General features: G+C 39.8%; 2 protein-coding genes across 3 annotated transcripts; one reads left to right on the top strand and one right to left on the bottom strand.

The window, feature by feature from the left end:
* Positions 1-695: 695 nt before the first annotated feature.
* On the bottom strand, positions 696-15,413 carry CD164 (CD164 molecule). The gene is made up of 6 exons (XM_066373507.1): positions 15,126-15,413; positions 12,071-12,157; positions 9,484-9,555; positions 7,659-7,694; positions 4,512-4,556; positions 696-3,167 (listed from the first exon to the last, which is right to left on the bottom strand). The coding sequence occupies exons 1-6, from the start codon at positions 15,295-15,297 to the stop codon at positions 3,001-3,003; spliced, it is 579 nt and encodes a 192-aa protein (XP_066229604.1). The 5' UTR covers positions 15,298-15,413; the 3' UTR covers positions 696-3,000.
* Positions 15,414-15,739: 326 nt separating this feature from the next.
* LOC136398900 (multiple myeloma tumor-associated protein 2 homolog) lies at positions 15,740-26,234 on the top strand. 2 transcript variants are annotated; one of them, XM_066373508.1, is made up of 3 exons: positions 15,740-15,832; positions 16,115-16,215; positions 22,417-26,234. In XM_066373508.1, the coding sequence occupies exon 3, from the start codon at positions 22,706-22,708 to the stop codon at positions 23,384-23,386; it is 681 nt and encodes a 226-aa protein (XP_066229605.1). In that variant the 5' UTR covers positions 15,740-15,832; positions 16,115-16,215; positions 22,417-22,705; the 3' UTR covers positions 23,387-26,234. The 2 variants fall into 2 exon arrangements, with proteins under 2 accessions (XP_066229605.1, XP_066229606.1); XM_066373509.1 differs by lacking the exon at positions 15,740-15,832 and having other exon boundaries at positions 15,839-16,215.
* The last annotated feature ends 5 nt before the right edge of the window (positions 26,235-26,239 follow it).

Genomic DNA, 26,239 nt, shown 5'->3' with positions numbered 1-26,239 from the left:
CAAACTGAACTAAAATGGCAATTATAAACAAGCTTTCAGATTTATAATGAAAAATGCTAGTCTCATAAATTTGTTACTTGGTAGAGCTTAAGTGAATGATTTCTATTGATATGTGGAAGATCAATTGAGACATCACTCCCATAGGTATACAAAAGTCATCCCTCCAACTATCACTTCTAACGCTGTTCTCCACTAATGAATACGTACTTTAGTTACTATCTGCTCGTCTTGAAGAGCAATAAAAACAGAGCAGACAACCCAACCTCAAACAGTGATAAGGTAAATTTACTTGCACTAAATGCCATAATCAAAAAGCAAAAACATAGATGTGGGTCATATTATACAGAACACTACCCAGTCATAGAAAAGATGAAATACTGCCACATGCAAAAAAAATGGGTGGACCTTGAGAATACTATGCTAATAAGTCAGAGAAAGCTAAGAACCATATGATTTCACTCATAAGTGGGATATAAAACAGAAACTCATGGATACAAATAGTATGGTGATTACCAGAAGAAAGGGGGGTGAAGGGTAATAAAGGGGGCCAAATATATGGTAAGGGAAGATAATTTGACTTTGGGTGGTAGGCACACAATACAATATACAGATCATATATCACAGAAATTTACATAATCTCATTACCCAATGTCACTCCATGTTAATTTTTTAAAAAAGCAAAAACACACTTCAGCTAATATAAAAGCAATTCAATAAACATGTAGATTTATTTTTAATCAGTTTGGTACATGATACAGATTGGTTTTGCAGTTTTAAATGAACTAAAATAGAAATTTCTAAATACAGCAGTGTCTGCCTGTACAACAAATATCATAAGGTATTTTGATAGAACTACATCTGCATGAAATAATCAGATGAAAAATCTGAAAAGGCTTTTTATATACCTTCTGGATTAAAAAAACCCAAAAATTATTAATGGCTCCAGATACTAAATTGCTAAAGGAGGGGGAAAGGCCAAGTTCTGTTTAAGAGCTCTTCTTGCAAAACCTAATTTCGTATTATATGATTTTGTTGTTAAAGCAGTATTCAAAATTACAGTAGAGGCTTCATTAGCTACATCTTCACAAAAATTGCTATATGTGTTGACATTAATGTGTGACAAGGTATTCATTTCTAGGTAAATGACAATTATACCATTCTACCTAATTTTTGCCACTTTGGGAGGAATGGAAACTCTGCATACTCTCAAATATATCTTGCATCTTTTAGCACTCACTAAAAACTACCAGTCATGGCACCAGAGTAAAATTTTTTGTGAGGTACCTAGAATATTACTACTAATGAAAACACAAATATGTGAGGAAAACCTACTTTTTCCCCAAAAACCTTTGAAGCCAGAGATTTTAAACAATTAAGGCACTTGAAAACATTAGGTGTATGTACTAATCTGCAAGTAAAACAAACTTTAGCTGTATCAGCAGAGTAACTAAGAAACAAGTAAATCTTCATTTTAAGAACTTTTAATATAATTATCTAAATGCTAGAAATTTTGGCTTTTGAAATGGACCTACGCAACCTGCCACTTCCTACCACAAAGTATTGAAAACCAAGGGCTAAACTCAGCCATTATTGGCTAAAGAAACTAAAACAAAAAAAAACTTTAATGATCTAGAAAAACAAGAGCTCTTTTTAAACTAATTTAAGCCTATGATAATCCAATGTGTCAAAGGCAGGGAGCCAGTACTGCTCTAAAACCAAAAAATCTAGTGCTTCCTAAGAAAACGAAAGAAATAAAAGTACGCATGCTTACTATGCTACAGGAACTGAAACCAAGAAAAGGGAAAGCACAAACTCTTCTTTATCCAGGGCAATCATTATCAAAAATCTACAGTACTGTGATCAACCAAAACTCCAGATTTTAATTACACTAGTCACATTTACTATCTCAAAACTTAAAATGATTCTCAGTAAAGAATTCTAAAACAACTAATTATTCCTTCTTGCCTTATGAAAGTTTTTTCGAGATAGCGTTTTGAAATACAAATGTTGATACTTTTTTGAAGTACAAAGGAAAATATAATGAAATCAATTTTAATCTCTATTTTATTTTTAACAGCCATAAGATATAAGTTGAGAGGTTCAATAGATGAAGACTTTCAACTTTGTGTAACATCCTTTAGCTTTAGTTCCTCAGGTCTGAAGTAGGTAAATTTTCAATTAAATACTAACAGTATATATCTAAAAGCAGGTTTACTACTGCTCACATCAAGTTATAGCCTCAGATTAACCTTTTGTCTTCCGTAATGGGAAACAAATAACATTTTTAAGTTACAATCTACCTTTCAGTCTTAAGGCACTGTTCTTTATTTTCTCAATGATATAAGGTGCTTTACAAGTATTAACAATAACCTGCTATACTTTAATGGTTTGTATCTTTTCCATTCACTTTTTAAAATCTGGAATGTAATTCCCTGTGTGGCATCTTATTTCTAATGTAGAAAAAATAACTGCTATCAAGCACAAAATTTTACTCTAGGATACAGATTACTATATGAATATTAAATTTATTCCATTTTTGAAATGATAGCCAAAAATCTACCTGCTCATTTGGCACGTTCTTCTCAATGCTGGCCACTAAACTACATCCTGAGTTAGGATATAAATAATGCAGCTTTTAGGCTTTAAAATGACTAAATTTAACTGCCAAGAGTCATGAGGTTGTCTGCACAGAACAATGTTTTCCATCACTTACAGAGTTACATTTGGCATGTCAAGAAAAGAGAACATAATCCCACAGTAGCAGCCATTTAAAATAAAAGAAGACAGCCACAAGGATTCATGCAGAATATTCTAAGTATTTCTGTTGAGCAAAATGATTTAACTGATATTTCTTCAAGCATGATGCTCCAAAATATCCTGTATGCATCCTTTGAAAATTTAAAGATCCTGCAATAGCGTCTTCCATGTGGGACATCTTGAAAGATAATATTTTGGTTTTATTGAGTTATACACCAGTCCTTGTTAATCTAATGGGTCTGTTTACAGAGTGTGGTAGTTTCGTTCTTTCGATTTGCAGAATTTATAGAGAAAGAAAATTACAGCCTGAACACCCAAGACAAGGACAATTCCTCCAATAAAACTGGCTGCATCAAAGGTAGACTTCCGCATAGGTTGTGAAGTCGGAGTTAAAGTGGTATTAGATGAACCTGTTAAGACAGAATAACAAGTTTCATGAGTTTCTGTCATAATTTCAAGACCCACGTAAGTTTTTATTTTGCTGTTTGTTAAATTCTATAAAGCAATATCTCTCAAGACAAGGCATTACAACTAGAATTTATACCTAAATGAGGCAATTATTTATCAACCCCATTCTTCATTCTGTCTGATGATATTAAGTGGTTAATGCTGCTATACAACTTCAAGTACAAAAATTACAGAAAAAGACTCTCCTGGTATAATTAAGCCCTGGGAACATGTAAAGCATGTTTAAAATTTGCAATTTCTTTAGACTGTACCTAATTGCTAGAGTAAATATTATTATTTGTGTTGAATATTAATACCTTTGGAATTTTATTAAACATATAAGCTACATTGGTTGTAATTTTTCAAATTACAAAAATAATCAAGTATCTGCAATTTATTATTCCATTATGTAAAGAAATCACTGAAAGTATCTTAAATCTTGCTCTGCCTATTTTACACTGTAAGAAAGTTATTACCAAGTCCTGGGGGAAAGAGGCACAAACATTTGGGTTCCTTCTCAGGGAGTAAAAATGTTTCAAATGGAGCACTGCCCACTTTAATAAAAAGCAATTTTCATCTAAAATAATTTTTTCTTATACAGAATATCAAATAACCACTGGTTATAGAGGCTGTAGATAAGTTGGCCAGCTTTAAAATTACAACTGTGCTGTATTTCTTCTTGTGAAGACAGAATGGCTTCATTGAAACTGAAAGTAGTTTCAGAATGAAGCCAAAAGATCAAAAAAAAATTATAAAAGAGTCATCAGAAACAAAACAGTATTTTAAATATGGACAGAGGGAAGGGTTCCTAAGCTTGTTTTGTGGCATAACCTAAATATAACTTAGTTTATAACATGTCAAATCATTAAGAAATATGGCCAAGGTACACATTTAATAGTGATTTTGACTTTTAATATTTTTCAGTAAAAAAAAAGATGGCTTTCTTCACTCAAATTGCTATCATCTAATACAGCACATAACCCATTCCTAACAGTAATCAGTATTTAATTTAAGTTATAATAAATTAGAGTTCACCTATAAGTTGTACTAAGATGGTTTTGGGAAAACATTATATATTCTAACATGTCATTCCAAATGTGATTACACATTGAAGAAATAGAAAAGGACTCTCAGTAAACCTGTCATTATTGCTTTACTAGTCTACTATCCTCTTGGTACTCTAAATATAAGATATGAGTTTCAGTTCATAACCATTCATGAGCAAAACAGGAAAATTATGGCCAAAATAGTAAAAGGCAATGGTTCACACACATCCTGCCTGTTATTTAAAAAAAAACCTCAATTACCTGGAGTAGTAGTTGTAGAAGACAAAGATGTAGTTGTGGGTACAGCTGGAATGTAAACAAAATGCATTAAGAACTTAAAAATTCTAAACTTCCCAATTATCTAGCATTTACCTTTTAAAAATAATGCCACCATTTCAACATACTTTCAATTTTTTAGAGAATAAAGGCCAAATTTTAGTTAATGGTTCACTAACATATGTATACATCCAAAATAATAGCTTTTAAATGTATTTTAAAACAGTAAGCAATCATAAAAATGTTATCTATGTTAACATCTATGTGTAAAATCTAAGTATGGTATACATTTGGATAAAGTTTGCAAAAAGACACAAAAGGCAAAAATTAGTGTTTAGGTGAGGGAAGTATAGGTTCTTTGTAAATAATATTGCTTCCAAGACAAAAACTATTAACTTAAAAAGTCAAGGCAAACTAGTGTAGCTCAGTATTTCTTATGTGGGTATATCAAGATATGCTCGTCTTCTTCATTTCAGGGGGTTGGCAAACTTCTTAAAGGGGCAGAAAGTATTTTAGGCTTTGTGCACTGTGAGTGCAAAAAACAGCCGAAGACAATATACAAATGTGGTCATTGTTGTGTTTCAATAAAACTTTATTTATAAGAACAGGTGCCCTGAGGCTGTAGTTTCCCCAGATTAGATCAGACAAATGCAGGGGAACCTCTGTCTACCATACTATATGAGCTCAAGTAAATATCTGATAATGCCTCTGAAGAAATGTACGTTCAGGAAAAGAATCAGATTGAACGTAACATTTTAGGAACTAAAGCACTAGATTAAGAGACTTCTATTACCACTGATACTACTAATGGATGTATCCTTTTTTCTCTCACCACTGTGTATATTTTACCCAACCTGCTCTTGGTTGGACAATTAGGTCACCTATCATTTCTCCAATCTATAAATATCTTATAGGGAAATATCTGATCTCATCTCTGATATGACTGATTCCTACACAGAACTCCTAGATTAGAGGCTATGATTATTTTAAGATTTATAATCCATGCAGTTTTTATAGCTTACACATTCTATGTAACTGAAAAAAATACTTTACAAATTAAACATATATTAAATTCTTTTTCAATCTTAAAATGCTCTACTAATTTTGTATGAATATTTATACTTTTTACTTCTGACCAAAGCATATTAACAAAACTTTCAAAATTAGATACTACTTAGGGAATATACCTTAACTGACCTATTGTATGTTCCTTCCATTTAAAAAAATAATTCCGCCTGACCAGGCGGTGGCACAGTGGATAGAGAATAGACTGGGACGCAGAGGACCAAGGTTCGAAACCCCGAGGTCGCTGGCTTGAGCAAGGTGTCACTCGGTCTGCTATAGCCCCGTGGTCAAGGCACATATGAGAAAATAATCAATAAATAACTAAGGTGCTGCAACAAAGAATTGATGCTTCTTATCTCCCTCCCTTCCTGTCTGTCCCTCTCTCTCTGTCACACAAAAATAAATAAATAAAATAATTCATAGGTTATAAAAGCTGCTATTGATAGGAAACTTAGAAAATGCAGCAAAGACATTAGGTAATCCCATCACTCTGAGTACCATGTTTTTTTCTGCCAGCCATTTTTCTAGACATGTATATAACACAAAATAAAATCTGTTAGAACTATATATTTGTCTTTCACTTAATATATTATGAACATTTTCCATTATATTTCTTCACATAATTTAGTCATTTTATTTTAAGACGTTATTTATACATATTTGTTTATAATATTTATACTGGCAGAAGACTATTTTCATTAACATACATCATATTCTCTTTGCATTAAACAGTCCCTTAATTTCCCACTTGCTCCTTTCAGCAGTAGCCATGGAAAGAGAGCATACAAAGGGTTTTTTTTTTTCAACCACTAACTGTCACTCAATTCATGCATTTTCTGTAAGCATACACCAAAACTCATGAGGAAGGAATTAAAAATGGAGCCACAAAAATAGTGGGGAAATCATTTCCTCCTCTCTCTTTCTATTCACATCTCATCTTCTGGAAATTGGTTTTCTCTCAACATCTCTGCTTTCATTAACCTTTAATCCCTTCTTAGACAATGATTTCTAATAAGTGCTAAATGTTTAAGGGCATACACCACTGTGTGCTCTCCAGAATAGTTTCATAGCATCTGCAGGTTTCCATGGCATGAATATTTCCACTGTAGCTCTCATTCAAGATACCAACAAGGTATCACTGACCGTGTAGTTGAAAAGAGTGTGGCCCAACTGGCTAGCGAAACCTGGGACAAGCTAGCTCACCGCTGCCCAAATCTTTCAAAATGTAAGGTATTCCAACCTATTTAACCAAAAGCACGGAGTGTAAAGTGTGTACAACAATGCTTGCAATAAAAGGGAAACATTCAAACATGCAGGTACATATTATCCAATTTCATATTCAGTGTAGTTATTTAGATATATAGAGAGAAAAGACTAGAAGAACTGAATCACTTAAAACATTTTGGTATACCTTTAGATCAGGGGTCCCCAAACTGCGGCCCCCTGAGGCCATTTATCCGGCCCCCACCGCACTTCCGGAAGGGGCACCTCTTTCATTGGTGGTCAGTGAGAGGAGCATAGTTCCCATTGAAATACTGGTCAGTTTGTTGATTTAAATTTACTTGTTCTTTATTTTAAATATTGTATTTGTTCTCATTTTGTTTTTTTACTTTAAAATAAGATATGTGCAGTGTGCACAGGGATTTGTTCATAGTTTTTTTTATAGTCTGGCCCTCCAACGGTCTGAGGGACAGTGAACTGGCCCCCTGTGTAAAAAGTTTGGGGACCCCTGCTTTAGATGATGGAAATTGTAAGGAATTTCAACTTGCCTCAGGCTTTTTTTATTTCCAAAGGTTTCTGCAAAACCTACAAAAAGCTGTTTGTGGACTCAATGTACAAAAGCTATGGGAAATCCACTCAGATTCAATGGATATGAAACACCAAAGTTGTATGTCACTGTCACACACAGTATACATTAATGTAATTATTGTGTTTCAAAGCTAAATATATCTACTAATTTAAAAAAATTAACAACTTTAAGGTATTTACTAAAATGTTATCCATCAAGAGAGCTTAAAACTCTTAAGAGGAGAAAGAGAAGGAAAATAGTCAATTATCTTGTATTACCTGTAGAATTGGTTGGCACCGGAGCAATAGTGGGCACTATTTAAAAAAAGAAACATGTAAGTCAAAATTATCTAAAATATCACAATCTCTAACACTATTTCCTAACCTACAGTCATTTGAGTGCCATTTTACAATTTTTACATTTTAGTAACACCTGTGAAGAAAACTGACAGTTGGCTCTCACCCAATAGTACACACTTTTCTTCTTTAGAAATAGGACCACCAATTTTTACTGACACTTCTCTCCCCCACAGCAGACTTCTCAGAGTGTCCTCTGCAGCCATACAGCCATGTTTAACCTCTAGGACGTATCTGTCAAGTAGATAAGGGCCTGTCTTTTCTTTCTCTTTCTGTTGGCACAAAAACCAAGTAGATGGCTTAAACATGAGAACTCACCCTGGAGAGTAAGGTCAAAGCCATTTTTGAGGAATGGCAATAAAAACCTAGAAGGAGCCTGGGTCCCTAATGATTGCAGAGCTCCTAATGCAGCCCTCTAGCTGCACCCGAGCCCAAACTTCCTTTACATGAGAGAGAGTAAGTCTTAAACCACTATAATGTGATACATTATCAAATAAGAATTGTTCAGTTTTTCTTTAATGGCTCTTCAAATATTTTACTTAATCTTATTTCTAAACAATATCATCATGAACTCATAAGTCTATGATATAGTTAATTTTTTCTAACAGACATTAAAACAACTATTAAAATGTTTATTCATTTACCACCTAAACCATGTTACTACACTGTACATAGGGTGTAATCGATCTTATACTAATGAAATTCTTAGTGTTCAAGTTGGGATGGGAGAGATGGAAAAACTCCTACCAAAATTAAATAGTTGGCCCTGGCCGGTTGGCTCAGTGGTAGAGCATCGGCCTGGCGTGCGGAAGTACCGGGTTCGATTCCTGGCCAGGGCACACAGGAGAAGCGCCCATCTGCTTCTCCACCCCTCCCCCTCTCCTTCCTCTCTGTCTCTCTCTTCCCCTCCCGCAGCCAAGGCTCCACTGGAGCAAAGATGGCCAGGGCACTGAGGATGGCTCCATGGCCTCTGCCTCAGGCGCTAGAGTAGCTCAGAGCAACAGAGCAATGCCCTGGATGGGCAGAGCATCGCCCCCTGGTGGGCGTGCCGGGTGGATCCCGGTTGGGCACATGCGGGAGTCTGTCTGACTGCCTCCCTGTTTCCAGCTTCAGAAAAATATAAATAAATAAATAAATAAATAAATAAATAAATAAATAAATACTTAAGGGTAGTCTTTCTAGGTATTGACACTCTCCAGAAAAACCTTTTGTTCAATTTAATGATTATCTATGTACCACATTAAGAGCTTAACTTTCCTTTTAATTTATAGTCGTTAGAAAAATCCTGTTTCAGCTCAGAATTTTAACTATTTCCTAGGCAAAGAGTAATGGTTAAAGAGTAATCAAATTCCTCAAGTTAAAGTACAGAAAATGGACAAATACAGAGATCATCAATTTAGCAATGGCACAAACTATGCTGGACAGTATGACATTCACTAGTACCATACCCAAGAAAAGTGCCAGAACAAGGCTGTCCAGGTCTGTAACATATAAATAAAGAGAGGGTCTAACCTGCAATGAGTTTCTGGAAGTGGAAAAAAATAATAAAGAAAGAGACACCGAACTTATAGCATTCCACAGTATAGCCAAATCACTAAACCAAACTGTCCTTTCAAAACACTGTCCTTTCAGCAATCAATATAAATGCTAGTCATACAGAAATCTCTAACAAGATTAGAACTCTAGAAGTGATGATGTCCTCACACTTCTGTGGTGACTTTCCTAAGCAGCCAATGTGAATACTTACCAGAACAAAATTCTGTACTGTTCATCACCTGGCAATCACTAACTGTTGAATTACGGGAACAATAGCTTTTACCTGTTATGGATGAAAAACAACAACAACAACAAAATACAAGATAAACAGCACCAATCACTCACTTGTATTATCTTTGATTGTGTTCTTCAGCTCCAGAATAGCTTCCAAATATCAAACTCAGGATGCCCTGGCCAGTTGGCTCAGTAGTAGAGCATGGCCCGGCATGTGGAAGTCCCAGGTTCAATCCCCAGCCAGGGTACAGAGTAGGAGTACCCATCTGCTTCTCTACCCTTTTCCCTCTCCTCTCTGTCTCTCTCTTCCCCTCCCACAGCCGGGGCTCCATGGGAACAAGGTTGGCCCAGGTGCTGAGGATGGCTCCATGGATGGCTCCATGGCCTCCACCTCAGGTGCTAGAATGGCTCCAGCTGCAACAGAGCAATGCCCCAGATGGGCAGAGCATGGCCCCCTAGTGGGCATGCTGGGTGGATCCTAGTTGAGTACATGCGGTAGTCTGTCTGGGCCTCCCTGCTTCTCACTTCAGAAAAACACAAAGAAAAAAAAATCAAACTCAGGCATATATATTATAGATGTCAATCCACAGAACAACAAAATACTGTTATTCTTTTTCCCGTTTTAGCAGTATTATACAAAATCTCTCCAAATATTATACCTTAAAAATCCACATGAATATACCAAGCAGATAAACCAGAAACAGTTATATCTTAAAATTGTGGTATGACTACTGTACAAGGAAAACTGCTAGAATCCACAAGAAGGCTGAGTCAGTAGAGAGAAGTGGTCAGAATCTAATAAAGGCTTAGTAAACAGGGGAGGTACTGTGAGGAAGCAGTAAATCCTGTTCCAGTAACTCTCTGCGTCAGTCCTCTGCACTTTCTAAAACCAATTCCTGGTGGAAGGCTTATAATGTAAGGGAGTGCTTTCCCAACATGTCCTACAGAAGGGCATTCAAGCTCCAAAACTTGCTAACTCTGCCATACATGAAAGGAGAGATGCACTTTTAAATTCCATTCTATTACCTTAAAAAAAAAAAAAGACCACATTTCCCCATGTATAAGATGCACCTTAATTTTGGGGCCCGAAATTTGAAGGGGGAAAAAAAAAAAGGATTATATAAAGTTATTGAACTCAAGTTTTAGTCTCCATAAAATTCATACAACTCCTCGTTACTGTTTCGGATTGATTTCTCATTTGGAGGAGGACCAAATTTATGTTTAGCAGCATGATTTCCATTCACTTTTGCAAACTGGACCACTTTTAACTTGAATTCATCACTATACGAAAATCTTTTCTGAACCATTTCTGGGTAGAACAGGGCAAAACGTAACCTACTATAATATACCAGGTAACAAGTGCAAAACAAGGAGCGCAAAGACAATTTTGCGCAGGAAATGCAAGTAAAAAAATCTAGAGCCACTGTAGAAGCACCCAGTTTTTAGACCCCAATTTTTTTTTAAAAGGGTGTGTCTTATATATGGGAAAATATGGTAACTCTTATACAAGACGTTTTTAAACTTTGCTACATAATGATATAAATTCAGAACTCTTAAATTTTTCAAGAGGAATAAAGAAGTTTACCATGTAGCTTTGGCTTTTTATTTACATATTGAAAAAAACAGCTACCTACCTAACTACCATTTCAAAGTATCTTCATCTAACTCTATCCCTCAAATCAAAGCTAACTTTAAAACTTAACAAAAGCACAGGAAAGAATCATCTCCCTTCTCATCTCATTCTTCTCCCCTATCTTAAGTTTCATATGGTCGCTCTCTCTAGTTCATCTAGCAGGACACATTGAGGATAACTGCCTTAAACATTTTTCAGGGAAAGTTTTTGTTTGTTTTTAATTTAAAGTATTCATCAATTTTAGAGAGGAGAGACAGAAAAGGGAGGGGGGACGGAGTAGGAAGCATAAACTCTTAGTAGTTACTTCTCTTATGTGCCTTGACCGGGCAAGCCCACGGTTTTGAACCAGTGACCTCAGTATTCCAGGTAGATGCTCTATCCATGGCGCCACTACAGGTCAGGCTCTGGGGAAGTTTTTTGAGGATCTCACAATTTTCTCTCACAGCTAATTTCAGTGTAACCTACAAAGGTCTAAAACAGCGGTTCTCAACCTGTGGGTCGCGACCCTGGCGGGGGTCGAATGACCAAAACACAGGGGTCGCCTAAAGCCATCGGAAATACATGTTTTATTTAAAAATGTATTGTATAATAAATATGTATTTTCCGATGGCTTTAGGCGACCCCTGTGTGGGGGTCGCGACCCACAGGTTGAAAACGGCTGGTCTAAAATCTCTTCCTTTTAAAAGGATTGAGCCTTAATTATCAAGTTTAAGGAATTAAAAGGGGCGAGGGGAAATGGAAGAGGAGATTTTAGAAGAAAGTGTTAAGCAATTGGCACTGTAAAGGAAGAGTATTTGATTTGCAAAGTAAGCACACAGTATCCTAAATGTTCTACATAATTTGTGAATGTTCAGGAATACCCTATAGTATATTTTTAAATGTTCTAACCGTTTTGCATCCTCAAAACTAAAACAATCCCAAAGTTTCTTACCTTTTTTACATTCTATCCAAAAGCAGGTAGTATTAGCACTGCTAGCATTAATACAGGAAACACAGCTGTTGTGGTTTTCACAGGTTTCTGGGGTGGGGAGGAATGTATGAAATTAATTAATTGGCAAGTGATTTTGAATTTGTATTATCTTTTCTTAAACAGTAAGCATTTCATACAATACCAGAATTACTAATACACAGAAATGGTAAAACTATAACCTACTGACAGATGAAAAGGGTACATACATATACAACAGAATCTTATTCAGTCATTAAAAAGAGGAAATACTGTCACATGCTACAACAGGGACAGTCCTTGAAGACATTATGCTAAGTGACATTATCAAATCACAGAAGGCCAAACACTGCATGATTCTACTTCTATTAAGTATTTAAAATAGTCATACTCAGAAGCAGAAAGTAGAATGGTAGCTGTTGGGGTTGGGGGGGGGAGGGAAATGGAGAACTGTTGTTTAATCGTGAATATAAAGTTTCACACAAGATGAAAAGTTGTAGAGAACTGTACACCATTGTGCTTATAGTTAATATTGTATAGTACCCTAAAAATTCTGTTAAGAGGGTAGATCTAGTGATTTTTTTAACCACACATACAAAAAAAGTTATCAGTTGACTTACTATGAAATTCCAATCATTTTAAATGACTTACGAAGCCAAAGTTAACTCAAGAGAAAGGGAAGAAAAACAAACAAACACAAGGTAATGGCAACACTCAGTACACTTCATGGTACCTATCTAAACAACCCCTTTTTTAACCTGTCAACTCCTTTCACAGACATTCAGGATTTCTTGATGTATTTTAAAGCATCCTTAAAAAAATAAAAATACAAAAAAAAAAAAAAAAAAAAAGACTGTGTTATAAGGCCAGCGATACAGACAAGGAAATCACTGCCCCAGAACATCAGATGAGACACTAAATTTTATTTTTTTTTTTTAAGAAAGAGAAAGAGACATACAGACAGGAAAGGAGATGAGGAGCATCAACTCATAGTTGTGCCACATTAGTTGTTCACTGATTGCTTCTCCTATGTGCCTTGAGCCCTTCCAGCCAAGCCAGTGACCCCTTGCTCAAGCCAGCAATCTTGGGCTTCAAGCCAGTGACCTCGGGGTTTCGAACCAGGATTCTCAATGTTCCAGGTGGCCGATCTATCCACTGCACCACCACCTGGTCAGATGAGACACTAAAATTTTTAACAGTAATAAAGCTGTATTACAGGTTGAACCCAAGATTTGATGATGCCCTTCTGAAAAGCCTGAGATTCGTAATTCGTAAATGAGCTACTCCTTCCAAGATTCTTCATGACTGAAGATTAAGAAATAGCATATTTAGAGGAGGCTACATTTGTGTACATTTAATTTAACAAGTTAGCAAGGTCTTTTTCAATCATTTAAACCAAACGACCCAGAAACAAGACTTTAATGAAGGTTAATTACAATTCAGAGTCTGAACAAACAAGACTATAGAATTGGGCTCTATCCATTTTCTAGAACCCAGATTCCTCCCCAAAAGGAGGAGGAATTCTCCTTCGCTTCTGCTATATCTGTTCAGCAGAGGCACTGAATTTCAATACTTCAGTATTTATCAGAGACTGGGACACAGAAGGTGCCAGAGGAGGGAGTCACAAAGCAGAAAGTTTTGTGGAGGTTTGCATACAGGTGAAAATGCTAGTTTAAAACCTTTTGTGCTTGATGATGAATGTCTGGACAACATAGTGAATGATAGCTCCACACATTTAAATTACACAAGGGCAATTAACTTCCTATTTCCAAACTTCTCTTTTAAAAAACAAAAAAACATAACAAAACTGTAATTCTGAGAGGAAACTGCCAGATACTGAAGAGATGAAACACATTCCACTCTATAATCTTAAAAACAGTGCAGTCAGAAGTTCCAGTATTGCACTGCAATTTCCCTTCATTCAAAAAATTTTTAATTTTACCATACATCCTTCTAAGTCTAACAAATAATAAAAGTTCATTATGTATTTTATTAAGCTTTAGTGAAATACAAAAACTAGTAAAAACGCTGTAAAACAATATAACCAACCTGAAAAAAGTACCAATATAAAACTCAGCAAGTTTTCTGTCAAAATGCCAGTTACTTTTTACCCAATATCGACTAGAATCAACAATCGCGTTCTGGTTGCAGGTTTTATAAATCAAGGGTTTCTTTCCTTAAATATAGTTACCCCTCTTTTTTGTATTGTTACGACATTGCCTATTTCTTCCTTAAGATGTTGACAGCAGAGTTTAGCAAAAGGAGTGTTCTTCACCGGGTTCTAGAAAACCGACAGACCCGATTCCAATCCCAGCTCCACAACTACTGAACACATGGTCCGGGCAGTCACTTGATCTCCGAATCCGTTCCACTACCTATCTGCTAGTTTAGCCTAAGAGACACATGTGAAGCACTGGACACACGAATGGATCCTTTCCGTCCTCTGAACACAGCATGGGGTGTAAAGTTTTAATTAAATGCCCAAACCTAGGTAAATTCCAGGCCTATCGCAAAATTAACGTAATTGAATATCAGACGACTTGTTTCTCAGACTCAAATCTGAAACACCAGCGAAAACTAGTCTCTTCAGATTCCTTTTCCCTCTTTCGCCAACTTCCGGAGAAGCCTCCCGTCGGAGCGTGGACCTAGGCGGACACACGGTGAACACCGAGGAGAAGCAGCTCGGTCTCATGGCCAACTTAGGAGGCCGGTCACCTCGCCCCGTAATCAACCCCACTGCTGCCACCGCAGAAAAAAGCCACGTCCCCTATTCCGAGCTTACGGCGAGGCTAAAATTACGAGACACTTGATAAAGCACCTCGGACCGGGACACTGAGGTCAGAGGCCGCGCAACGGCTCCCGGGACTTGGCCGCGCCTTGCCACCGGGGCGCTTCTCCACCCCGGCCGGGGTACCCCGGCCAGCCCGCGCCCGGCCCCGACAGGACTGGACGGGCCGCCATGTTGCCGGAGCGCGGGCCGCCTAGATCCGCCGGGCGGGAGAGCGAACGAGCGCAGGAAGCCGGTTAGGCAGGCACTCACCTGGTGCCAGACTGGGGACCGGCGAGAGGGTCGCCACCGACGTCGGGACTATCTTGGGGGTGGTTGCTGAAGTCACCGGCGGAACTACGGAGGTGTTCTGAGCCTCGGTCAGCACACAGAGCGTGGCCAGGCAGGCGACGGCCCAAAGAGGCAGGCGGGAGAGTCCCGACATTGCGACCTCTTCGCAGGCGTTCCGGCGACAGATGCAGCGAAAGACGCTCCGCGAGCCCTCCTGCCTCCTCCGGCGCCGCCTGCTAGACTTCGCTCCCCCCCCCCCCCCGCGGCAGCGCGCTGCAGTCACGTGAGCGACCCAGGCCGCGGCGTGCGGGGGCGCCGCCGGGCAGAGGCGGAGTATGGGCGATACCATCTGGAATTCTGTGGGGGGGGGACAGAAGCATTTAGAAGTAACCGAGAGAGGCTGTCTCTCAAAAAGACTGTACTATACCAAAGAAACTTGAAATACATAAAAATATTTTCTTTTCCCTAATATTACGACACAGGACGCAACTGGGTTTTTCTTGTTCCTGCCAAAAGGAAAGTTCTCACCCTGGCTTGTATGGAACAGCCTACATGACGTGGCACATGGCGTCCCCCAAAGCGACCAGAGAGGCTGTAATTCCGCGGCCCCACGTGACCTAAGGGCCCCGCCCCCCCGCCTGAGTTCCCTGGGGCGGAAGTTGTTTAGGTGCGGTGCCTTTAGAACCTGGGTAAGAATTAGGTTTGTTCTGTGTTTCCCGGGTCCAATGGTCTTACTTAATAGGATCCCGGTTTTTTACCTTAGAAATCGATTTTTCTGGAGGTCACCCAGTGGTGGGACTTCCCAGGGAAATGGAGACCACGTGGTTAAGGGGTTTGTGCTCTACCACCCACTTAGTGTGAACGGTTGAAAAACCCAGAGCGGTCTCCTGCCTTCGGCCGGAGCCGCACACCGTCTGTGTACCTTTCACACTTTACCAAACCTGACTTTTCCGAATTTCTTGCTATTTCAGCCAGCGATAGCAGCAGCCAGTAATGCCACCAATATAGTCAGAAAATCGGAGACGATCTGAGTTGGAAATTCATCTGTTGGGTTCCCATCCCCATTTTACTGGTAAGTAAACAGATTCACAAAAGTGACTTGACCAAAACACATTGCTTGGCGTCAGGGCTTGGTTTCGAAATGCCTGTTAAATTTCTGTCACTGCTCAGGCTTTTCGTGACGGTAAGCGCCTTCTGATGCCCTATCTCAGAAACATTCACGAGTGCAGCCATGCTTATATCAAACGGTAAAATTGTGTTATAAAAGCTAAGTATTTAATGATGTCTGTTTTCAGCTGTTTGTATTATGTAATCTTCGTTATGCACATCTACTCTAATAAAATAACGCACAAACAGTAATTGCTTTTGTGATACCTGTTTCGCTATGAAATTACCACAACACACACACAAAAATGTCTGCATACACGCTGTGAAACAATACCTTTGAGGCCAAAAGGTGTCCTGAAAGGGTTTGTTGAGCTGTATGCTAACCCGAAAAAAAGACCAGGTCATGAAATGTGCAGTTTGAACCATTGGCAGCAGGGCTTGATGGCCAAGACATCTACTTTTCTTGGGTTGATGATGGGTGCTCATTTATATAATGAGTTTGGAGCAGTAAAATAAATTGTTTTGAAGAAATTTACATTAGCTATAGCTAAGAGGGGAAGGAAGCAAGAAAAGGTGAAGTCGAGAAAGTTTTGGGTTGGTGAATAGTCAGTCCATAAGGAGAAGTATTTGTTGGCTGCAGGCAATAGTCCTGGAAAGTTCATGTGTAAGGAGGATGCCAGCTGGAAGTTGATTCAGTGTTTCAAGTACATTCAGGAAGGGAGCAGTCCTTTGTGGGTTTTGGCCTTTTGGCTGTTAACTGATTGATTTCGCATATCTCTTCCTCCCACCTTTGGGCCTGCTATAATTTAATTTAGGAGTTACAGTTTTTCTCTTGTTGGCACCTTGCCTTTTTTGGCCTAAATTTGAAAGCTTTTATAATTCCCTAGATTCTAATCATTGGGGCCCTTCTGTACCCTGATGACTATGAATATATGTTACATTGACTACTCTAGTTAGAGATTTGTTCAGATGTAAGAAATTGATGAGCTTTGATCCAACGTATGACCAGAAGCATGAGTGTGCAGCCAAGTAAAGTGAGGTCGCATCATCAGCCTTCAGTGAAACATCTGCCCTTCTCTCAGGATACCTTTCACACAATACTTATTTAGCACATGACTGACACCCAGACCAAATAAGGCACTAGTCAACTTTTATTTTTTTAAGGTTAAAAATATAATAAAAGTTCTTTTTTCTTCCCATACCCTACTGGCTTATCTTGTGTAAGCCCTAGAACAGTGGTCGGCAAACTCATTAGTCCACAGAGCCAAATATCAACAGTACAATGATTGAAATTTCTTTTGAGAGCTAAATTTTTTTAACTTAAACTATATAGGTAGGTACATTCCTTATTGAGGTAGTGCCCACACGTGGTATTTTGTGGAAGAGCCGCAGCTTGAGACCAGGGCCCTAGAATGAACCCCACTGTGGAGGTCATTGTTTTACAATTTGTTATCCAGATGTTTGACTCTAGTCCTCAGATTTTTATTAGATCTTATTAGGAGACATTTCACTCTCTTGTTTTAAGACTAAAAAAGTTATCAGTTTATTTTATTTTATATCCATGGCATTTTGTTGAACTAGATTAAGAAAGACTTGTAAAGTCATTTTCACCATTCCCGTGCAAGGACCAGCATCTATGATACTGTTTTAGCATTTTTATTTATTTATTTATTTATTCATTTTTAGAGAGGAGAGAGAGAGAGGGAGAGAGAGAAACAGAGAGAGAGAAGGGGGGAGGAGCTGGAAGCATCAACTCCCATATGTGCCTTGACCAGGCAAGCCCAGGGTTTCGAACCAGCAACCTCAGCATTTCCAGGTCGACGCTTTATCTACTGCGCCACCACAGGTCAGGCTCCAAAGTTGCAGTGCAGAGGTTTCTCCAGCATTTTATTTATTTATTTATTTATTTATTTATTTATTCATTTTTAGAGAGGAGAGAGAGAAACAGAGAGAGAAGGGGGGAATGATACTGTTTTAATAACATGTATTAAACTTCGTCTAATATTTAAATGTTTCAACCAAATTAGAGAAGAATTGTAATAAATCAAATTTAATAGTGAAGGTCCTGGCTGGTTGGCTCAGCAGTAGTGTCAGCCGGCATGTGGATGTCCCAGGTTCAATTACCAGTCAGGGCACACAGGAGAGGCAACCATCTGCTTCTCACCCCCTCTCTCCTCTCCTTCTCTCCCTCTTTCCCTCTCTCCCTTTCTCCCTTTCTCCCTTTCCCCCACCCTAGGGTCATGGCTCTGTTGGTTCCAGTGCATAGGCCCCAGGCGCTGAGGATAGCTCTGTGGAGCCTCTGCCTTGGGTGCTAGAAATAGCTTGGTTGGGAGCATGGCCCCAGATGGGCAGAGTATCATCAGCCCCAGACAGGGATTGCTGGGTGGATCCCGGTTGGGGCGCATGCAGGATCTCTATCTCGTATCCTCTCACTTGGAAAAGAAGAAAAAAATGTAATAGTGAGCTAAAAATGTGTATTCAGATTGTTGCTAACATGTTAATAACATGATTAGGATTGATAATATACTAGAGATCTGTCAGTAGGAGGTGCTCCCCTTTGACTATGGATAGGGTTTTAGAGGAGAGCATTACACTTTAGAGCAGTTGTTCTCAACCTTGGCTGAACATAAGAATCATGGGAAGTTTTGAAAAATACTGATGTCTGGATACTGATTTAATTAGCTTGGAATAATGCCTGGGCATCAGGAGTTTTAAAAGCTCCCCAGGTGTTTCTGATCTGCTGCTTAGGTGAGAAACCATTGCTTTACTCTAGCTTCTCAAAGTGTGCTTCACAGATATTCATACCACCTATAGGTTTCTTAGACATATAAAATCTCAGGCCTCACCCAAAGCCTCCTGAGTCACAATTTGCATTTAAAAGAGATCCATATGTACATGTGTATTGAAATATAGAAAAAAAAAAAGACTCTTAGCATAAATAATTTTGAGCAGAACTTACTTTCTCTAAAACAAAGAGACTTTTAGTAGAACTTACTTTTTCTAAAAAGACTCCTCATGCCTGGACTTGAGGCTGGTCTCCCAGACCGTGGCCTTGGGCTAGCTTTGCAAAGTTGCAAGTGTTCTCAGAATGTTTCTCCCTGAATTAACCCTATAGATCAGGGGCAGTCAACCTTTTTATACCTACCACCCACTTTTGTATCTCTGTTAGTAGTAAAATTTTCTAACCACCCACCGGTTCCACAGTAATGGTAATTTATAAAGTAGAGAAGTAACTTTATAACATTTATAAAGCAGAGTTACAGCAAGTTAAAGCATATAATAATAATTACTTACCAAGTACTTTATGTGGGATTTTTGCTAAGTTTGGCAGAATAAATCTTTATAAAACAACTTACTATAGTTCAATCTATCTTTTTATTTATACTTTGGTTGCTCCGCTACTGCCCACCATGAAAGCTGGAACGCCCACTACTGGGCGGTAGGGACCAGGTTGACTATCACTGCTATAGATAAACATTGTAAGAAAGCTGTTTCACTGCTTTGTTTTACTGCTACGCTTCCTCTCCTCACCATTCCTCAATCAGTATGTAATTTTGTCTTTAAAAGCTAGCCCCAAACTGTTCACTGCTGCATTGATTTGAATGACTTAGGTCTCCATGCGGTCACACCAGCGTTAATTAAAGACTCCTTAATTTGGCTTCTTGATTGTGTGGCAGGAGGTCTGTTACTCGCCGTTCCGATACAACATGTATAGCTATGAAAGTTTAAGGCTGCTTTATACTATTACTTGTGGAGAACTATTCTAATTCCACCTCCTAAATTGCTACAGGTATTAATAGTGAATAATCTATAAAATTACATCAAGCAAGACATATTGTAAAGTTTTTGATTCTTTGTTTTAGAAATGTGAGGTTAGGGCACAAAAGGCACAAGACCCCTGGATATGTAGGAGTCATGGGGACAGCCTAGGTTCTCTCTAGGCTGGTAACTGAGATGCATTCTTTATTTCTATTCCACTTCAAACCCTGGGTCTTCTAGAGATTTTTCCATGATATCTCTCAGTCCTTTAGGAAACAGAAGAAAGCCTTTTTTCTAACTCATTTCTTAGGAACAATTCCCAAGTTCAAGCTAAATTACACCCCAGGCAGCTTTCTGATAACCTGTATTAGCTACTACTTCCTCTGGGTCCAGGAATCTTTTGTGTTCCTCACAGTCCTGCCTTGAGCTGATCTTTAGCTGGAACACAAGGAGATGGACATTGTGGTTATTAAAATATTCAAGTGATTCTGTATTGAGTGGTAAAGAGCACTGCCCCGAGGCATCCAAGGTCCAGCCCTTCCCCCAAAGCCCCAGATGGCCAGGTTTCTTCTCCACCAGCTGGAGCACTCACCTCCCACCCAGCCTGGAGCATCAGGGCTCCACACCAGGACTCCAGTCTCTGCATCCTTTCCTGCTGCTTTGATATAAAATTAAAGTTTCTTGTCTCATCATCCTTCCTCATTTTTTCTTTTGTCAACACAATTCATTGTTTTACAGCTGTCATCTTTCTTCCACATACCAACATGCCACAAGTCTCTCATATATCTATGTCTCTAATACATCTAGTGGTTCTTAATGTGTGTTCTCTAGACAAACAGCATCAGCAACACCTGGCACATGTTAAAAATGTAAAATTTTCTGCCCAGTCCAGACTCATTCAATTAGAAACTGGGATAAAGCCCAGGAATCTGTTTTGAGAGGCTCAACATTTCTGTTGACAGTGAAGAAAAAGAACCTATGACTTATCACTTTTTTAAAGCCCCCTATCAAATACCAAACTTTGTAATTCATGTTGCATATGTTACTATTGAGTTTGTTGCAAATATTTTGTATGTTTAAAATTTGAGATATGGACTGACTAGATTTGCCTGTTTTAAGTTGTGATTCCATTTTGGGAAGGGTAGTGGATAGTATAACCAATATAGTACTAGTTTAAAAAGTGAGTTTTCATACGGGAGAGAGTATCACAAGGTGTAATAGAGATCAGTTTTAATTTTGAGGATGAACTAATTCAGTCAATTAAAAATTGATATGTTAGTGAGAATGACTAATACTGAACATAACAGGGACTTGATGTTTCTTGAAATGATGATATTCTCTGTTAGTGGCAGCTTGACTGGTTTTTGTGGGTTGATATTCCAGAAGAGAAACTAGTTTTTATTCAATAGCTTGGTCTGTGTCGAGCATCATGTGAAGAATCTTCATATACTATCTCAGTTCATTCTCAGAGACCACTATGGGACAGATGTGCTTCAGTTTTACTAATGAAGCTGAAACGCCAAGCAAATAATAGTGTTATTGATTTTATAAATTTACCCAGAGACTCACTGAAGTGATTAGAGCCTGAAGAGAGCCTACAACTTTATTTTTCCGATCTTTTTTACAAATGAGAAAAGTAAAGATGAAGTGATTTTACTGCCACATTGCTAGATAGCTGGGACTAAAACAAATATGCCTTTAAAAAAATATGTATGAAGTGTAAATACTCAAGAGTATGGGGTCATGAGTGTACCAGACTATGTACTTAGTAACAAGTAATTGGCACTGTTTGCTGTTGGGACAGATTCTTTAGGTAGGATTTTAAATGTTTATCTCACATCTCCCAAAATAAGAAAAATGTCCAGACCCCACACTCCCCTTATTGATAGGCTTAGTATAAGAAGTAGTCTCTGCACGTGACTCTGCCATATCAGCAATTAGGGCAAGGCTATATAACGAATACTGTATATACGTTATCAGAATGCCTTTACTCTCATATTCATAGACTTGGAAAAATCTAGAATTTCTTTTGTTTAATTAAATCAAAATCTTTACATACAAATTATAATACATATTCTGATACAGAAGTATTAGTATGTGTACCTTTAAGTGGGGTGATAAGGAACACTGCATATACAGATCAGTAAAGCTTCTATACAGTCTGAAAGTAGAAAGTGAGAGGGAACACAGGGAGCCTGAAAGTGCCCTTCTGTAGAAAGATTGAACCGTCTGCCTTTACATTGCAACTAAACTAAAAAATAAAGGGAACTGAGATAGGTTTCTTATATCCAAGAAGATAACCCAGTTCTTACACATAAAATACTTAAGACATAATATATGTGTCATTGCCCATATGAATTGTTTGCTGATTATTACATGATTGATGTTTGTAATTTGTTTTAACCAGGATTTCTGCAAAGCATCAGTTTCATTCCTCGCATGCCTCACTAGCTGGTCAGAGTCCCTGCGACAAGCCCAGCTCCCCACTTTGAGATGTTCTCAGTGTGACCACAGGAACCCATTCAAAGGCCCAGAGAGCACATCTGGAGCCTGAGTTCTCAGGTTGCCAGAACTTAAGACTGGAGGAAGAGGAGGGAGCTCCTCCTCAGTGTGTCCCAAATCTGGCTGTTAATCAGAGTCATTGAGGAACTTTTTAAAGGACAGGCTCCAGAGCGGAGGCCACCGGTGCTGGCAGCATGTTCGGCTCCAGCCGAGGCGGCGTGCGTGGCGGGCAGGACCAGTTCAGCTGGGAGGATGTGAAGACCGACAAGCAGAGGGAGAACTACTTGGGCAACTCGCTGATGGCCCCCGTGGGCCGCTGGCAGAAGGGCCGCGACCTCACCTGGTACACGAAGGGCCGGGAGGACCGCGCGGGCACGAGCCGTGAGGAGGAGCTGGCGGCCGTGAGGCAGGCGGAGCAGGAGGCGCTCATGGCGGCGCTGGGCTACAAGAACGTGCGGAAGCAGCCCACCGGCCTGAGCAAGGAGGACTTCGTGGAGATTGGCAAGCGCGAAGGAAGTGACCCCGAGGAGAAGGGCGTGGACCGGCTGCTGGGCCTGGGGAGCTCCAGCGGCTCTGCGGGCCGAGTGGCTCTGTCCCGGGAGGACAAGGAGGCCGTGAAGCTGGGGCTGGCCGTGTTCACGCACCACCGCGCGGACAGCGCGCGCCCCGGGGCCGCCGCCGCCTCCAGGAGGCCGAGGCCGGAGGAGAGGGCGGAGCCGGGCCGGGACAGCCCCAGGAGTCACAAGAAGAGCAGGAAAGAGAAGAAGAAGAAAAAGAAGAAGCACAAGAAAGAGAAGAAGAGAGAAAAGGAGCACAGGACCGGGGCATCCTCCTCTCCTTGCTGCAAGATGAGGCGAGGGCATGACAGTGACTGAGGCCCCGTCCACCAGGACCCTGCCCTCCTCAGGCAGGCCTGCCCTGAAGCCCTTGAGCAGGTGCCCTGCCAGGCCCAGATAGTGGAGGGCAGGCTTGCCCCTGCAAGCAGGCAAGGAGTCCAGGTGAGGACACACCTGCCCAGAGGTCCACCTGCTTAGGCTCCAAATACTGCTACTTCTATTTTCCTTTGTGTTGACCCACCCTTTGTACTTAAATAAACTTATTTTAAGCTGAAAAAAAATAGAAGTTCCTAAGCAACACCCTGAAGGTTATACACTGGTAATTATTGGGCATACATTTTATGGAGCACTTACATTATAACAGGTCCTATTCTAGGTCCTTTATACAAATTAGTAATTCCTTGAACCCTCACAACGTGTTTATGTGGTAGGAACTATCATTGGAGATGAGGAAATAGTGGCACAGTGAAGTTCTTGCCTGGCCTTTTGCTGCTAGGGAATGTAAGCACCAGGATTCAAATGCAGATTGTCTGCCTCTAAGACATACATTCTCAACACTGCTGCCTCTGGATCAGTTGAGAATGTGACACAGGCAGTATACTTTCTCTCCATCCACTTCAGATTTTAGTATAAAACCATATGCTATATTGCAGTGAGGTTATTATTTTTTTTAATGTATATGCCAGTTTTCAGCAGTTGGGGATAGTAGGGGACAGGGAAGTAGGTATAACTATAAAGGGGTATCCCCAAGGAGGTCTCTGTGGCACTGGCAAAGTTCTGTGTCTTGATCATGATGTCAGTCACGTGACTCTACATGATAAAATGATGATACATGTTGTACCAATGTTGATTGCCTATTTTGGTACTGTACTGTAATTGCATAAGATATGTCCATTGGGGAAACTGGGTGACTGGTACACAGGACTGCTCTGTACTATTTTTGCAACTTCCTGTGAATCTATAATCATTAAAGAATAAAATAAAGCATATGCCTACGTTTGGTGCACCCTAAGTCAATTAGAGGCCTGTTTCTAGAAGATTGACTCAAAGAGAGATCATATTTGTAGACAAACCTCATCTGACCTGTGGTGGCGCAGTGGATAAAGTGTTGACCTGGAATGCTGAGGTCACTGGTTAAAATCCTGGACTTGCCTAGTCACGGCACATATGGGAGTTGATGCTTCCTGCTCCTCCCCCTTCTATCCTTTTTCTCTCTCTCTTAAAATAAACTTAAAAAAAAATTCTCCTGCTAAGAGCAAGAAAAGTACAATGGCTCTGGGCAGAACAGGCACGCAACAATAGTGGTGGCTGTGCAGTTGAGCAGGGATCACCATTAACAGAGTCAAGTCATCACTGACCATAAAAAGGCGCTGAAACCATTACTTATGTCTTGCCATGATTCCCAAGTGATGGGTGCCCAGTGTGCTAAATGAGATCTTCTAGGGAAAGAGCTAAAAAATTAATGCATAGAATCCCTATCACACACCTTAGAAATAGTAGGTCAAAGACAGGGTCCAGCAGTCTTGCCGAAAACATTCCCCAAGTGACATGGTCTGAAAAATCTCAGATTAAGGAACAGCTGATAAAGCTGGATCCCTAATAATATCTTAGAAGTCAGTCACCATGGAGACTTGTCACCCAAGCCCTTGGTTGGTATGGCTCAGAGACAAGCATTCTATTCATGTCCTATAAAACTGGTCCCTAACCCCCGGGCCACGGACCGGCACTGGTCCACAGAGAAAGAATAAATAACTTACATTATTTCTGTTTTACTTATATTTAAGTCTGAACAATGTTTTATTTTTAAAAAATGACCAGATTCCCTCTGTTACATCCGTCTAAGACTCACTCTTGACGCTTGTCTCGGTAATGTGATACATTTATCTGTCCCACCCTAAAGGCCGGTCCGTGAAAATATTTTCTGACATTAAACTGGTACATGGCCCAAAAAAGGTTGGGGACCACTGCTGTAAAACATTCAAAGATAGCCTTTTCTGAATGCTCTGTATAAACAATGAAATATAACAATTATTTTTATTCTATTGTCTCTCCTACTTGGTTGTTAGGTTTCTCATAGAAGAAATGTAATTACAAACAACATCATTACAAGTATTTTAGGATTCAAAGATCATCTGTTACATACTGCTGTAAATTAAGAATGGTTTTGGCTACAAGTAAGAAAATACTCAGCCACCCTGGCCAGTTGGCCAAGTGGATAGAGCATCGACCTGGCATACGGATGGCCTGGGTTTGATTCCTGGTCAGGGCACACAAGAAAAGTGACCATCTGCTTCTCTCCCCTTCTTTCCCTTTTATCTTCCCACAGCTAGTGGCTCAGTTGGTTCAAGCATTGGCCCTGGGCGCTGAGGATAGTTCGGTTAGTCTGAGCATTGGCCCCAGATGGGAGTTGCCAGGTGGATCCTGTTCAGGGTGCATGCGGGAGTCTATCTCACTTAAAAAAAACTGAACCAACAGTAACATGAACTGGTCTATCTGTCTGATACAGTAAGACCAGAGATATGCAGTGGCTGGTATTGGCTCTGCAGCTCAAGAGTTGGGGCTGATATCCTTGCAGTTCTCTTGGCCTTTCTTTATGGCTCCAACCTCTGGCATTCAACTCCTGTCTCACTGGCCCGAATGGTATTCCACGAGCACTCCTGGCTATACAGAAGGCTGAGGAAAATTAGAAAATTGAGGGGTTTTTTTTTTGTATTTTTCTGAAGCTGGAAACGGGGAGAGATAGTCAGACAGACTCCTGCATTCGCCCGACCGGGATCCACCCGGCACGCCCACCAAGGGCAACGCTCTGCCCACCAGGGGGCGATGCTCTGCCCCTCCGGGGCGTTGCTCTGCCGCAACCAGAGCCACTCTAGCATCTGGGGCAGAGGCCAA

This window comes from Saccopteryx leptura, chromosome 3, assembly GCF_036850995.1.
Source record: "Saccopteryx leptura isolate mSacLep1 chromosome 3, mSacLep1_pri_phased_curated, whole genome shotgun sequence".
In the NCBI taxonomy this organism is placed as follows: Eukaryota; Metazoa; Chordata; class Mammalia; order Chiroptera; family Emballonuridae; genus Saccopteryx; species Saccopteryx leptura.
The sequence above is the reverse complement of the archived record's forward strand: the minus strand, read 5'-3'. Positions and strand labels throughout refer to the sequence as shown.